We start from the raw sequence: 16,613 nt of genomic DNA, 5'->3' as shown, positions 1-16,613 counted from the left end.
CTAAAGTAACTCCAGCAGCGCCAGCTCCAAACATTCCACCCTACAGCTTCCACTCTCCATCTGAAATTCATCCAGCTAGTCTGTGAATGATCCCACAAACTGCTCACAATTTTCAGCCACTTCAATTTTCCCCCATTCCTGCCTGCCTGATCGAATTTGAACTCATGACAAACCCATAACTGTAACTCCTTTCCCCAAAGAGCCTCTTGGGGAGTGTGGAGATTTCAGCACCACGAGGAGGTCCTGGAGAACGGGAACATGATCCCCTATTGTCAGGACAGCTCCAACATCTGCTACCCCTCAGCAGCACAGCCATCACAAAGATGCTGCCTGTTTTGTTAGTGCATCAGCTCCTCACCCCAACCCTGCTAAAAAATTAATAAGTCCAGCCATCTGTGGACACTTCATTAAATTATCACAGCTCCTTCTCTCCAACATTATTCAGCATCATTTGTTGGAGTGGCAGAGGTGTGAAATGGCTTAAAATACACTGCTGCTAATGAGCCATATTTCATGGATCTCACTGGCACATGGAGCAGACTTTGTAATTACAAACACTCTGCAGAACACGAGTCCAGCAGCACCTGAATTAGGAAAAGGCAGATGCTTCCAGTCCTTGCTACAAACATCAAGCAGCACATCATTCTCCCCCTTGCTGTAGGCAAAGCAGACAGGGGAGAAACAACCAAAAATCTGGGCAGGAGGCAGATTTTGGGGAAGGGATGGGGATTTTTACAAGGACTGTAAATGGAGAGAGGAAAACCTAAAAAATGGCCTTGCTGGATAAACAGGTGGGAAGTACATGGGATACAGAACACAAATGAGAAATGTCAGAGCATAACCACAATCCTGACCTGGTTAAACACAGCCATGACAGCATGGTATGTGCTGATTAAAAACAGTGTCCCTTGGCCAGAATGAGAGCAAAATGTCACTGGGCACATCAGTAACACTCACAGACACAGGTACTGTCACTCAATGGCATCAGTAACACTCACAGACACAGGTACTGTCACTCAATGGCATCAGTAACACTCACAGACACAGGTACTGTCACTCAGTGACATCAGTAACACTCACAGACACAGGTACTGTCACTCAGTGACATCAGTAACACTCACAGACACAGGTACTGTCACCACAATGACATCAGTAACACTCACAGACACAGGTACTGTCACTCAATGACATCAGTAACACTCACAGACACAGGTACTGTCACCACAATGACATCAGTAACACTCACAGACACAGGTACTGTCACTCAATGACATCAGTAACACTCACAGACACAGGTACTGTCACTGCAGTGACATCAGTAACACTCACAGACACAGGTACTGTCACTCCAATGACATCAGTAACACTCACAGACACAGGTACTGTCACTCAATGGCATCAGTAACACTCACAGACACAGGTACTGTCACTCAATGGCATCAGTAACACTCAGACACAGGTACTGTCACTCAATGACATCAGTAACACTCACAGACACAGGTACTGTCACCACAATGACATCAGTAACACTCACAGACACAGGTACTGTCACTCCAGTGACATCAGTAACACTCACAGACACAGGTACTGTCACTCCTGTGACATCAGTAACACTCACAGACACAGGTACTGTCACTCCAGTGACATCAGTAACACTCACAGACACAGGTACTGTCACTCAATGGCATCAGTAACACTCACAGACACAGGTACTGTCACCACAATGACATCAGTAACACTCACAGACACAGGTACTGTCACTCAATGGCATCAGTAACACTCACAGACACAGGTACTGTCACTCAATGACATCAGTAACACTCACAGACACAGGTACTGTCACCACAGTGACATCAGTAACACTCACAGACACAGGTACTGTCACTCAATGGCATCAGTAACACTCACAGACACAGGTACTGTCACTCAGTGACATCAGTAACACTCACAGACACAGGTACTGTCACTCAATGGCATCAGCAACACTCACAGACACAGGTACTGTCACTCAGTGACATCAGTAACACTCACAGACACAGGTACTGTCACTCAATGGCATCAGTAACACTCACAGACACAGGTACTGTCACTCCAGTGACATCAGTAACACTCACAGACACAGGTACTGTCACTCAATGGCATCAGTAACACTCACAGACACAGGTACTGTCACTCCAGTGACATCAGTAACACTCACAGACACAGGTACTGTCACCACAATGACATCAGTAACACTCACAGACACAGGTACTGTCACCACAGTGACATCAGTAACACTCACAGACACAGGTACTGTCACTCAATGGCATCAGTAACACTCACAGACACAGGTACTGTCACTCAATGACATCAGTAACACTCACAGACACAGGTACTGTCACTCAATGGCATCAGTAACACTCACAGACACAGGTACTGTCACTCAGTGACATCAGTAACACTCACAGACACAGGTACTGTCACCACAATGACACACCAAGTGACCAGGTGCCACCTCAGAGCTATTCTGAACAAACAGCTGAACTCCAGATGTCCCAAGGCCCCATTCAAGCTCAATTATCTGATGACATGGGCAAGGTCCACAAAAAAACATAGCGATAAATAGCAAAATGTTGCAGAAAATATTGTCCAACCTGGCCTTGGACACTTCCAGGGATGCAGGGGCAGCCACAGCTTCTCTGGGCAACCTGTGCCACAGCCTCACCACCCTCACAGGGAACAATTTCTCCCTTTTATCTACTACACATCCAAAACTTTTAGAGGGTGTTTGGACAAGGAAAACACATCAGCATAATATGATGTTCTACCTGGCAAAACAAGCAATTCCAAATTCTAGTTAGGTGATATCAAGAGGATAAATTATTTCAGGAATGAAACGGGAGTGACAAAATGACTGAAAGATGATCTTCAAACATACAGAGGTCACTACTGACAACCACAACAAGAAAAGCAGTGGGAGTGAGGTGGGGATGTCTGTCCGTAGCACATGGTCAGGCTCAAGAAGTGCTGCAAGGAATGGCACAGACAAACAAAGAATAGATCCTCTGATGGAGGAGGTGAAATAGTACAATGAAAATTGGAGACAGGACTGGCAGTCCAAGGGCCAAACAACACAAAAGCTCCAGCAGCAGCAGGAAAAGCTGCAGCAGCCAATGAATCTGACTTCCACAGACACCAAGAAACAGCTAAAACAACATTCTAATGCCAGAAAAAATGAACTGAGGGCATGCAAACCACGGAGTCATTTATTTGCTGCTGCTGAAGATCATTCTAATAGCAAGACCAATGAAAGCCCTGTGGGATTTCAAGAGAAGCCCTAAAGATAAGGCACACAGATTGCCTCATCATTTAAGGAACTTCAGGTCTTCATCAATAGACTGCCTAAAAAATAAGAACCCTACAGGCTCACAATTACTCTTTCTAAAACAAAATCAAGAGCCATAACAAAAGAAGAATAAGATGCGAGGGTTGTGGTGGAAGAAAAGAGCTTGACAGGTTAAATAATTTTAGTTCCAGGCGAGGCTATCAATTACGGAAGCTCATGTGAACAAGCTATTCAAAGAAGATTAATGCACAGAGAGGACTGTCAGGATAAATTTATCACAAAACTGGAAGAAAGGAAAGATCTGAAAAACTTTTGCAGGCAACTCTATAGACAGTGACAAAGACAGCTGGTACCTGACAACAGGCATTTAGAGACAGGAAATAAGCAACAATTTCACTGCAAACTCCTCGGGATGTGTGAATGGCAAAGAAAGCCCCAAAACCAGGGTGCTTGGAGGCTGACAGAACAGCACACAAACACAAAGCACAAAGAACTTTTACAGACACAAACATGCAGCTCAAGGAGGAGCCTGCAGACAACAAGGGTTCGTGGCAGGATAAAGGCAAACACTAAAAGCCGTAAAACTGCAAATTATCCAACAGCAGCACAGCTCAGGTGGCATCAGCACACCAGTGATCCCCAGCAGCTGCTGGCCATGAGCCTCAGAGTATCAGGAACAGGTTTTTAGAGATCACTCCGTAACAGAACCTTTTTATGCCTAATTTTTACTCTGTTTTTAAGAGCAAATTGACAGAGCATTTAAGCCAGGGCCAACTTCAGAAGTTGTTACAGAAGGAACAGCAACACCTTTACAGAAACACACAAATTAACCAGAGACATTTCCCCATGTTCCCCCAAAATAGTGGTTTCTATATGTAAATGAATAGGGCTTGGAGAGCTAACAATTTTTACCATCTTTATTCCCAGTGTATTTATGTGAAGGGTGAAACATCCTCTGTGCTTTTAACAATGTTACCAAGAACTAACCTCACTGAACTCAACCCTCGCAAATGTCACAACATAATTTTTCCTTATTCTAAACATTTTTCCTCCATTTTGTTTCCTTTTCAGGGTCATTGAACTTCATGTTGCATTTTCATTACAGAAAAATAAAACATTAATCAGAGATACAAAAGCAGCAAGGGTAAGAAGTATCAAGGCACAAAGGTGTCACCCTTCACTTAAGGCAATAGTTCAGCTTCTTATCGTTTTCAAAAAGCAACATTGAGTCAGTCAGAAAGCTGAACGATGTCAGCACACAGAGCCCTCAGTGTGCACTAACAAAGCTGAAATCTCTTGCTGATGGCACACAGGAGCACAGGCTGCAGATGTAACCATCACTGCGCTGACAGCTCGGGATTCCCAGCGAGCTCCCTGCTAACTTGTCAAACAGAATTACACAGGGATTGCTGGTGCTGACATGCAGAGCAGAGAGAGGGAAAAATCTGATCTGAGTCAAAACATTAACAAATGAGAATCCAATCTAAACAAAGTTCAGCCAAGTCTCTTGTTCAGGGGTGTTGATGCACCATCAGTATGGTGTCACTCTGTCCTTGTCTCACCATCCAGACCCCCAGCCGAGTGTCAGCTCACAGGATTTCAGGGATTTGCTCCCAGCTCCCTTCCACAAATTCCTGTTTCTCCACAGATTAACTCCATCACCTGCCATATTTTCAAAGGCAAAGGTCAAGATGGAACACATGCTGCAAAGAGCTCCCATTTCTTATGATTTACAGGAAGTTTATATTATTCTGAAGTACATGAACTAAATGCATGAAGGATATTCCCTTTGCCAGCTACAAGACTTGCATTGCACAGCACTTGAATTTCAGTCTAGAAAACAGGAGCATTTTTCTGAGCAGTGCTGTTACATCATTACCAAAGCTCAGGAAGCTCAGGCACGAGTGCCACACATCTCCCTGTGCCCCTCTGCTCCAGCCTCAGCAGAGCATTTGTCACCCTCCAGCAAGCACAAATCAGCTTTAACTGGCTCACTGACCCACAGAATTCAGGACAGGGATAGTATTAGTCACAATGAGCTGCTGGCTTTGGTTTGCTAGAAGGTGAAATAAATTTGAAATATAAAAGCTCAAGAAAACCTGCGGTTTTAAGCAAGCAGTTAAGAGTCTCTTCACCTGGCCTTTGACTTGGTCACACGATGTCAATGAAGAGTTTCAAGACAAGCAGGTCACATTCCCTGCTGTGGGCTTTCCCCAGCATTCCAGTGATAATCCAGCTGCAGGCAAATCCTGCCCTTCTCTGCCCTGTCATGGCAAGAGAAGTATTAAATCTGGTATTAAATCCCAATCTGAGACTAAAAATTTATAATAGTTTTGAACCTGGACCTTTGCCTTCAGTCCAAGAACTGCAGACCAGTTCAAAGGCTCACATAGATTTTCTTTGCGACTTTAACTGGACAAATGTGAACTGCAAGAATTGAGAATGACAAATAACAGAGTATTTATTGTCTTAAGTGTCTAAACTCTCACACGTTCAGTAACAGCTGACACAACCTCTACAAACTGCAGCTGTGTTAAAACCACCTTTGCCATTTACCTGTCATGAAGAAATGCATTTTGATCTAAGCCAATTTATGAAAAACACAGATGCTTCTTTCATAGAAAAACATATTTCTGCAAGGAAAATTTATCACCCATGTCACTTACTGGCTAAGTGCTCTTAAATACCCTCCTCTGAAGTATCTCTGCTCTGAGGTTTTTTCCAATTCCAAGATACAGAATGTTCTTTATTCACAAAGATGAGATCAAGATTGCTTTTTTCTCCTTGCTGTTAAAGGAAATGTGCAATCCTGGATAAAAATGTGCTGTTATTCCTAAATTAACCCCATCTCTGCAGAGCTGGGACAGTTTGTTCTGAGCTTCTCTCTCACTCTGGGATGGCACATGGAGTCTAGTGAGAAATAAAACACTGCTCAGCTGTAATCTTTAGAGCTTGGCAAACTTCTCAGAGGACATGAGCAAACAGAACCAGATAATCTGGTTACTTCTGTGCAGCTCCTTGTAGTTATGGTAAAAAAAGCAAAGACAAAATTTCAGCTCAAAATAATATTTGAAAAAACCCTAATCCATTCACCATTATTTATACAAAAATAAGTGATTGATACTCAATAGCTAAGCTCTAACAGCCCAGAAGGAAACACAGCACACCTCTGAGGCTGAGCTTTGCAGAGCTCTACTTGAACTGCAAGCCCACATCCTCCAGGTCCTGCTCCCTCCCACAGCTGTGCTCAGGGAATGGTCTGGATAATGATTATAGGGCCTGATAATGGATAATGATTATCTGGCCTGATAATGGATAATTATTTCTTGGCCCCAACTTCACCCACTGCCTACCATCCATTCTGTAATGGATACAGAATTCCTTATCTCTGCCTGCCCTCCTCATCTGCAGCACCTTGGTGCATTCTAACAAGTAATACTTGAAATTATGGTAGAGAAATTCCTTATTAGCCCATGGAGAAAAGGCAAAGGGTGGGGATCTGGAGCTGTGCCATGAGCTGCACCAGAAGCAGGATCAGACCTGGCATCACCTGGCTCAGAACTCAGTTAACTCCTGCAAGCCTCAGGAACCACCAGAGCCCACCCAGGCCTCCTGCAGCTCTCCAGTCATCACTTTGGAAGCCCCAAGCTGGACACACACAAGATGCAGATAAATCTTGAAGAGGCAATGGGTCAGCTAAAAACTGGAGCAATTTCCTAAGCAAGATGCACTCCTTCTGTCTGAGGTCTGGAGGAACTCTCAGCAGCAAAACCCAACCAAGGGCAGGTCCCTCCCTCCTGCAGGGCCCCTGTGACACCTGGCACGGTCACAGCACCCTGGGGACACCTGACCCACACAGACAGCAGCCCCAGGAGCTCTGGGGGCACTCTGAGAGTGCCATTTGCCAATGAGCTGCCCCAGCAGTCCTGAGGAGCCATGGATGGGCAGGATGGACCAGCAGGAGGGGGGGATTTACCCAGGTCAGCAGAGCAGAGAACAACACCATGCTCAGGAACAAAGAGCTCAAATATGGCTGGAATTGCTCCAAATCCTTCCAGGTATGGACATGATGGGCCTTGGCCCATCCAGCATCCCCAGCTTGAAGTGGAAAAGCAGAAGTCTCCCAAGGTCTCAATACAAAACAACACCTGGAGCTTCACTGTGGCATTTCCAGAGTCACTTCTCAGGGACATCCTCCTCCTGTGCTGCCCCTGCAATGTGCTCAATGGCTCCAAAGGACATACTACACTTTTACTAAGCACATATCAAATCCTTCTGGATTCTGAAGTATTTTAGAGTTTGACGTTACACATGGCAGGAGCATTTCTTAACAGAAGGGATTTGTCTGTACCTTGTCTAAAAGTAATTACAAAAATGAAGGCTTGAAAATAAAATTCCTGTGAGTGTTTAAATGAGAAATAATAATTCAAGGAGATTATTTAGTTGATGTGAGAAAAAACAAGTCAGAAGCTATCAGTGAGTGCTTTTGAATTAATGTAACACAGACACACCTGAAGTTTGTACCACAGCAGAGCCACAGCTGCCTCATCACAGCCAAGCAAATGACACAAAGCTCAAAGCCAAGAATTATCAAATGCAAGGATAAGTGGAAGAAGAGGAAGAAAAACAGCTGGATTCACTTGGGGAAAGAAGATGACAAGAGGTGAAACAAATAATTTAGTGAGCAGTCTCGAAATGGATTTACAGAGCAAATAAGTCTGCATGATCAAACTCAGTGCCCCTGTCACACTTCCCAACTTTCAGATCCTCATGTATCTGTGCTCTTAATAAAAGCCTTAACCAAGCCCCAGTAACCAGTGACTGGGGAAAGATCATCCTGGGAATATTTTCAGCTTGTGTCATTATGCTTTTTATTAAAATACATACATATTTATTTTTCCAAGATGAATTACTGACACAGATCTCCAAAACTTTGTAAATCTATTTTTAATCCGTGTTTTACAGCAGCTTTTTTAAACCCCCTACCCTTCTTAAGATCTAACTAACACTTAAGTATCAAAGACAGATTTGCATTTCAAAAGCCAATTAAAAAGCATAGTGTACCAAGGCACTGATTAAAGTGTTGTGGCTTTACATAAATTAGGCAGTTCCTTTGACTTTCCCTATTTCAAATCCATCATAACAATGGGGAAATCCTGCACATGGCATGGACTGTATGACCACCTTCTCCCTTCACTGCCCTTAAACTGGTGATGGCAAACTCAACCTCCATCTGCTTGAAGGAACCAAACTGTGGAGCTCACACTGAATGGGAAAGAGATTCTCATATCCCCAAACTGCTGCTCATTAAAGAAAACTAACATTTATGGTTGTGTGCAACCTACAAATTTAGGTTTGTTCCTAAAAATCCAGGATTTACTACTCCAAGCCTGGCAGAACAGCACTACCAAGGTACAGCAGCACACAATTTCAAGTTACAGACTAACTCGAGTGTTCTTCACAATGGAATATTTTATCATGTCCTCTGACTTTCAGAAATCTAAAGGCAGCAAGGATCAGTTTCTTTCCAAGGCTCACTTGCCACAGGACCTCTTGATCCTCACCCCTCCAAAAGAGCAAAGCCTTGCCTGGATCATCACACCCAGAGCAGGTCCTGCAAGGGCACAGTGCCCAGTGGAGCTGCCATGAGCCAGTCCCTGCCCAGCACACCCAGAGCAGGCTCAGACACACAAAGTGATGGAAGCCCAGCCAGCTGTCTCTGACACAGCTCCTGCAAGCCCTGACCCAGCACTCCAGGCCCAGGCACCCAGAGCCTGTTTGGGGTTCAGTTTTTCAAACCCCTGTCACCCTACGGCAACAAAAGAGCTTCAGATTCCAAAACCCCCAAAAAATTAGATCCCTCAAACTAGAATATATAGGAAGTCCTTTAAATAACTTGAGAAACTTATCCAAATTTGGGCACCTTCCTGTAGGTGGAATGCTCAGCATCATCCACTGTCGCAGACATCTTTTCATTAAAAATCCTTCTTTAGGATTTTTCCTTCTGAGAAAGCTGAGAGGCCTCAGGAACAAAATGTAAACAATGATTATCTGCTGCTGTGGAATGCAACAGGTGCATCTGGGATTGGTCTCATGTGGTTGTTTGGAATTAGTGACCAGTCACAGCAGAGCTGGCTCTCTCTCTCTGTCTAAGCCACAGACCTTTGTTTTCATTCTTTTCCATTCTATTCTTAGCTTAGCCAGCCTTCTGAGATGAAACCTTTCCTTCTATTTAGTTTTAATGTAATATATATCATAAAATAATAAATCAGCCTTCTGAACATGGAGTCAGATCCTTGTCTCTTCCCTCACCTGAAAACCCTGTGAACACCGTCACAATCCACCAGCTGTGCAGTTCCAAGACTCAAAATTCCAGCCCTGTATCCACATGATGGAACACAACATGTTATTACTGCATTTCCTTGCCCTGCCCCCCTAAACTTGTCATTTTTAAGAGTTATTTAATGAGTAAGAAGCTGTTAAAACATGCAACCCACACTTCATAATGTTCCCTTTTAGAGATCAGGTGCATGGCAGCACCACACTCACCCACAGCAGAGGAACCACTGCTCAATTAGGAGGGGAATTTGCTCCCTCCCACTGGAATTTTGAGGCCAAGGGGAACCCTTCCTATGCCAACAATGCCCACGCTCTCCACAGCCTGAAAGCTGCCAATTAAAACAAAGAGTGGGAAGGAATATTAAAATCCACTGTTAAAACTAAGGGATTCAAATGAGGACAAGAAAAGCAACAGGCTAAACCAGGATTTAAATATTCCACCTCTTATTCCAAAGCCTTCAGCAACCAAAGTGCCTTTTCCCCTACAAGAGGATTAAACTCAGCATGGTCTTGCCCAGCTCTTGGCACTTGTCTGGGGTGGTAAATAGGTTTTCACACACCCACATCTGCCAAAGCTCTGCAGCATTTCAGCCAAAGGATGCTCTGGGGCAGCTTTCCAAAGCACAGGATGGCAAAAGGCAATGCACAACATGTGTCACCAGCATTTCCTCTGCCTGTGGGCAATAAAAGTACCATTTTTATTGCATGGAATTAATCAATAATCTAAATACACAGCTGTCAGGCCAATGTGTGCCAAAGGGGCAACTGGTTGTGTGGGGAAGGTCCTTATTGTCTTGGGCTGGACTGTATTTGTTCTGTTTTCTACCTAAGATTTTTTGGGGAAAAAAAAACCTCACCAGAACTGCACTGTTGTTTGTTGTAGGTTTTTTTTAAAGTAGGGTTTCCTTTTTTCTCCAAGTACTTGGGTTCTTCCACAAGTACTAAAAGGCTCTTAAAGATTCCATCATTTTCGAAAATATCAATTGAAATCATCCCTTCCACCTAGATAGGAGAAAATGGAAGTGGAAACTCCGCAGACATTTTGGCTTACCTTCATTTTTAACCCCATTAACCTCACCTAATGATCATATAGAGCTGTCTGATAGCAGAGGCAGGAGGCTGAAGGCTCTCATGTGGAAAGCAGCAGAATTAATCCCGACAGCAGCGAGGCAAGGAGGTGGTAATTGCTGCAGAGAAGTGTGGGAGAACTGCCTTTATTGTCCTCATTGCCAAGAAGCTCGGAAATCTATTCCTCATTAAGAGATTCTCAAAGTCACTCTTTTAAGGTATAAAACCCCAATTTTTCTATTTCTGACACTGCTGATGTTTCACAACAATGCTACAAGGCAAGTTAATGGGAACAACATCCGAATGCAAACGATGGAAGCAGCAGCTCTGGGAGATGCAGGAGCACCACTCAGGAAGAATTCATTACCCCCAGACATTTATTAAGCAAAGGAAAAAAAAACTGTTTGAAAAAGGCTGGCAAACATCATTAGAGAAACAAAGGGAAATCGCTTCACAGGCTTTTTTTTCTAGTTACAGTGCCTTAGTTTACCTTGTTTTTACTGTTGGGTTGGGTTTTGAAGTCTCACCCTTACTCAGTAATTACAAGTCTCTTCCTGCTTTACTGTTTACAAGACACAAGCTGACAATACCAAGCCCTGAGAAATAAGCAAGTGACAGAACAAATCACTTTTCCCAGACATAATTTTTTATTTTTACCTGCAAACTTCACTCCCTCACTGCTTCCTACCCCCAAAATAAAGCTATCACCCATCAAGTCTAAAGGGGACTCAACAAAGCTGGGGTTATGACTTGGGCTTTTAAATGGAAAATTGTGTGCATTTGGTTGGTTGTTACTTTTCAGGTTTCCTTGTTCACACCTGATACTCAAGAAACAGAAAAATACAATTCCCCAGGCCTCCATCCCTACCCATGTCCCAGTCCTGCAGGGATTGTACACATTGCTCTTGGGAGCTTCCCAAATGTTTCAGACAGAGCAGGTAATTCTCCACATACAAGCACAGAAAGTTATTTTAAGGTTATTTATACATAAAGAAAGCAAAATCCTGTTTTCTTCCTCCTTCTAAGCTGTGGTAAATCTCCATTGTGATTTCAGACACCTGACACTTCTCTTAATCCATTCATTGCAGCTTTGCTGATCTCCAGCATTTCCTGAGAAATACCCCACATGAAGCAGCTTACAGGAACAGAACACATGCCAGCTCCCAGCCACTAAAATGAGAGCCACAGTCCCAGTTTCCCTGAGCTGATGGAACCAGCTCGTGCTCCTTGGGAAGCACTTCCCATTTTTCCAAGGGCAGAGCATTCCTTTCTGTGAGAAATGATGCTCACTTACAAAAATTAAAAGGTATATTAAAACCTCACGAAAAAATACAACAGAAGACAGAATAGAGAAAATATTACAGCACCAGGAGTGTGGGATCTCAGCACCTCAGGACTGAGGTGTCACCGAGACCACCCTTGGGGGGCTCGGGAGTCCTGGAATGTTCCAGAAGTGTCTGGTGGCTGGACTTTGATCCTACACAGGAGACGACACCTGTATGAGGATAGGAGGGTTTCACCGGGGTGAATGGTGAAGGGATTGGTTAATTAGAGAGTGAAACACAGGGTTTAGGATTTCTGTACAGGGGGGTTTAGAGAAGTAAGATGGAGGAATTGGGGCGTGTCCTGTCCTTCTTCTTCTTCTTCTCCTCCATCTTCTGTGGTGATGGTGGCACTTTGGGATTGGTCATTACTAAAAGTGCACCGGGTAATAAGGGTGAAAGGTACTGAGGAAAAATGATAAATATTGTACACGTAACCATGGGTATAAAGATAGGTGACCGCCCGAGGGCAGGGAGTGTGCTCATGGCTGGCTGCTGAGCAGAGCTCTGTCGGGCCGAGAGAAAATCTTTTAGATAAACAATTAATAAACACCGAGACCGAGAAAAGAACTGAAGCCTCTTCTGTTCCTTTGAAACGCGGCTGCCCCAAGGCCACCCCGGGCCTTTCCAGGCCATCCAAACAGCCGAAAACCGGACACAGGAGCAGAGGATGTTTCCCACCATGTGCTCATCCAGACAATGGAGGGTTTGACTTTTAACCCTTTAGACTCTCCCAAATGTCTGTCCATTGAATCCTTCTTTGCTGTCCAGTGGTGGAGATCCCTTCCTGACATCCTGATTGGAGCTCAGGGGCTGCCACTGCTCCAGTAAGGAGCTGACCCTCCCAAACATCCCAAACCCAGGTCACCCCTGGTAACAACACAAGGGAGGTAAAACTTAACTATAAATCTATAAAACTTCTCTTAACACATATATATGATATTTCCTTTCATTGTGAGAGTCAGCCATGGCATCACTCACCTAGCACACCTTCCATCAGCACATTCTCAGCCACACTCCCAAGCAGGGCCTTACCTGCCACGGTGAGCTTGGCTGTCCTGCTCACGATGGTCCCCAGGCTGTCCACAGTTGCCACACACTGATAATATCCCTCATCAGGTTTGTTGTGCTTGGAGTGCACCACGCTGTTGATTAACAAAGACCCGTCGGGCAGCAGCTGGCGCCGGTCGTCGGACACGAGGTTGAGGAGGGAGCCGTCCTTCCTCCACTCGATCCGCGACGGGGTCTCACACTGCGCCGAGCAGTTCATCACCACCGACATCCCTCGCACTGCCACCACGTCCAGGGGCTCCACCAGGAAGTAGAAAGGAGTGAAGGTTCTCACAAGCGATTCTGTAAAGCGTGAGAGAATTTTTGGGGTGAGTTTTGCACAGTTTTTAATGGTAAAATACTGGAACGAGCACAAGCATGGCTCACATCCTGCCCCTGAACTCATTCAGCCACCTTGGTCTGCATGGCAGTGTTTGCTGCTTTGATTATTCTCATCATGGACCTTCAGATTCCCAACATTTTCATCCCTAAAATGTATTTCCCTGCTCTGCTCTCAGTCTCTGTGGTGTGGGTGCCCTCTCAGCAGTGTTGTCCTTTGGTTTGTGGAACCAACATTAGGAACCATCCAAACAATTCAGCCCTCAAGACAAAGTCTCCCATTCTGAGCTTAACACATCTTGCAAGTGTCATACAGTGGTTTTTTTCTTTTACTTCTATTCTAGTCCAGGATAAACATGATTACTTTTTCATTTTAAGTATTCCCCAAAGAGTTCTGTAATTAACATCTAGTTTGCATTAAGAAGTGAATTTTAATTACTGTCTTTCTGGTGTATTTGGTCAAGCAGAACGATTGTGTGTCAATATCACTTTGACTTGTCTTAATTTAATCATCTGTAGAAAACAGAAGACAAATTCTTCCAGAGAAGAACAGGTTTCCAATCAGCACACCCTGGGTTCAGGGAAAAGGGCATCTCAGTTTTTAAAGCCCACCTTAGAAATAACATTCACAGAACAATAACAAACTCCTGCACTCATCTCAAAACCACTTTCTCCCTCACCATTGACCATTTCATCTCATGGTCAATTAAAAAATAATGAAATATTTTAAGACCACCTGAAAGACAAATATGCATTTAATAACATGATTTGTTTAATTAAGCCACAGAATAATTCTGGGTTTTGAGGAAAAAGCACAAACTCTGAAGGCGACCTTTACTTGCAGACAAAGGCTGTCCTGGAAACATTGCAGCTTCTCCCATTGCTTGGTTGTTTGTGGGGTTTTCAAAATCGGATTTACCTTCTAAAATGACCTTAATTAACAAATTGATGTGATTTCCTCTATCACCGAACTGCACAGAGAGTCCCTGGTCTCCAAAGAGCCTTCAGCCTTCCCCCGGAGGGACTGCAGCCTTCCTGCACAGAGCCCATTGTCCCTGCTGCTCACAATCCACAGCAACTTGCAGATAAGGCAGGAGTGGTGTGAAAGAAACAACAGATAAACGAGGCTTTGGCAGCTGATAGCATTCAAACGCTCTCTTACCTTCAGGAATTCAAAGAGGAAATAAAGGAAAACATTCTAGAAAGATTGACATTTCTCCAGTGACAGAGTCAGGCTGGAGAGCTGCTAGATTGGGATCCAAATCCTTGGGATTGTCTTTCCAAGGATAATAGAGGCATCCCCAAAAAAAAGCCAAAACCCCAAACCAAATATACAGAACAAAAAAATCAATAAAACTTAAAAACTATCTAGGAGCTGCTTATGTTCCTCTGGTTTGTACAAGGGCACCTATGTGTGGATGTTCTCAATTCTCTGTGCCTCTGAAATCCTCTGAGTGTCGGCTCTGAAGCAGCAAAAGGCAGAGCAGAAACAAGAGCCATGAACAGCAGGAGAATCTTTGACCTTTTTATCCCTGTAATCTCTCCCACTGCAGCAGAAACATAAAGTTCTTATCAAAATTAAAGACTGAGCTGCACAGTCGCTGGGCTTTCCAAGGGAAGCATTTCCCCCCACCTCAATTCCAGGCTTCTCCAAGTTTTTCCAGAATAAATCTAGACCTCTAAGAGAACAAAACACACTGGTCTGAGTTTTGCTTCACTCTGGCTTTTCAAAGAAAAGTCAGAAAATCTTTAAAAGGGGAATGGCAGCTTTTTGTTTGCCCTGCCAGCCTCCAGTGCAGACTGGAGCAGATCTAACCCATCGATAGAGTAAAATTGTTCTTGCCCTGGAAGCAACAATGTATCCAAGGAAATAAAGCAGAGGATGCCAAGAGAGGTCACAGCAAGACCTAAGAGCAGCTCCACAGGGATCATAAACCTTGAAAAAGAAAGGAAGCAGATTCTCAGCCAGGCTTCAGAGGTACCAAACTGCTGCCAAGACAGCACAAGCTGCCTTGTCCCAGGATATCACTGCGCTCCTGCACTGAGTGCACTGGGGACAAAATGTGAAGGGTTGGTGAATAACTCCATCCAGGCTTGAGGGAAGTTAAAAACTGGTCTCTGCTCTGGTTTCAGAGGATCTGCAGTCGTGTTTGGGGCACTCTGGAGAACCACACTGCAGCCAGCTGAGCTCCAGTCCCCTTCAAGCCTCAATTCAGCACAAAAAGGGTTTGTACACCCTTGACCTTAATAAACTTCTGTTTCTACCAGTGAGCCATTTCTCCCACTCTGTCCACCTAGGGATTACTCAGCTCGATGACAGCACCTTATTTTGGGTAGCATGGGTGTATGTTTGGTGCAGGGAGTCCTTCCCCTTTGCACACACACAGGTGGGTACACACCACTGCCTCCATTGGTGCTAACACTGCCCAAGGAGCTCATGCCAAGTCTGTCTCCCTGCCAGGAACAGGAACAGATAAATCTCACTCATTCCCACCAGGGTGGAATTTATGTCACCCCAGATCTGCTCTGGAGATGAGTGGCAGGGAGCCAGATGTGCCAAAACACAGCAGAATGCCCTGGCACAGACAAGATCTCAATGAGCCACAGACACGGAGTCATTTCTGTGTCCTGGAAACTCCACAGCTCCCAGACTCACCCTGCCAGGGCACAGGGCTGGGCTGAGCACTCCTGTGCCCATCCCAGCATACAGGGAGTGGGGTTCAGCACTCCTGTGCCCATCCCAGCACACAGTGCATCCATGGTTCAGCATTCCCTGTGCCCATCCCAGCATACAGGGAGTGGGGTTTAGCACTCCTGTGCCCATCCCAGTGGGGTTCAGCACTCCTGTGCCCATCCCAGTGGGGTTCAGCACTCCTGTGCCCATCCCAGTTTGGTTCAGCACTCCTGTGCCCATCCCAGTGGGGTTCAGCACTCCTGTGCCCATCCCAGCCAGGCTCAGCACTCCTGTGCCCATCCAGCCAAGACAGCATTTGCCCATGCCACTGGCTACAGCACACCTATGCCCAGTCCTGCCAGCTGCAAGCACCAATTATCCCAGCCAGGCTCAGCACCCCTGTGCCCATCCCAGTGGGGTTCAGCACTCCAGTGCCCATCCCAGCCAGGCTCAGCACCCCTGTGCCCATGCCAGCACACAGACAGCCAGTTTAGCT

The 16,613-nt window shown here is 45.0% G+C and overlaps 1 protein-coding gene across 10 annotated transcripts in view; it reads right to left on the bottom strand.

Moving 5' to 3' along the window:
* Positions 1 to 16,613, bottom strand: part of NEO1 (neogenin 1) — a 183,220-nt gene that overhangs the window by 112,251 nt on the left and 54,356 nt on the right. For all 10 annotated transcript variants that reach the window (XM_064722704.1, XM_064722711.1, XM_064722714.1 and 7 more), the window contains exon 2: positions 13,090 to 13,407. In XM_064722704.1, coding sequence (XP_064578774.1) covers positions 13,090 to 13,407 — 318 coding nt within the window. The remainder of the gene's footprint in view (positions 1 to 13,089; positions 13,408 to 16,613) is intronic.

The sequence above is a fragment of the Zonotrichia leucophrys genome, chromosome 10 (assembly GCF_028769735.1).
Source record: "Zonotrichia leucophrys gambelii isolate GWCS_2022_RI chromosome 10, RI_Zleu_2.0, whole genome shotgun sequence".
NCBI classification, from domain to species: domain Eukaryota; kingdom Metazoa; phylum Chordata; class Aves; order Passeriformes; family Passerellidae; genus Zonotrichia; species Zonotrichia leucophrys.
This window is presented reverse-complemented; position numbering and strand designations above follow the sequence as displayed.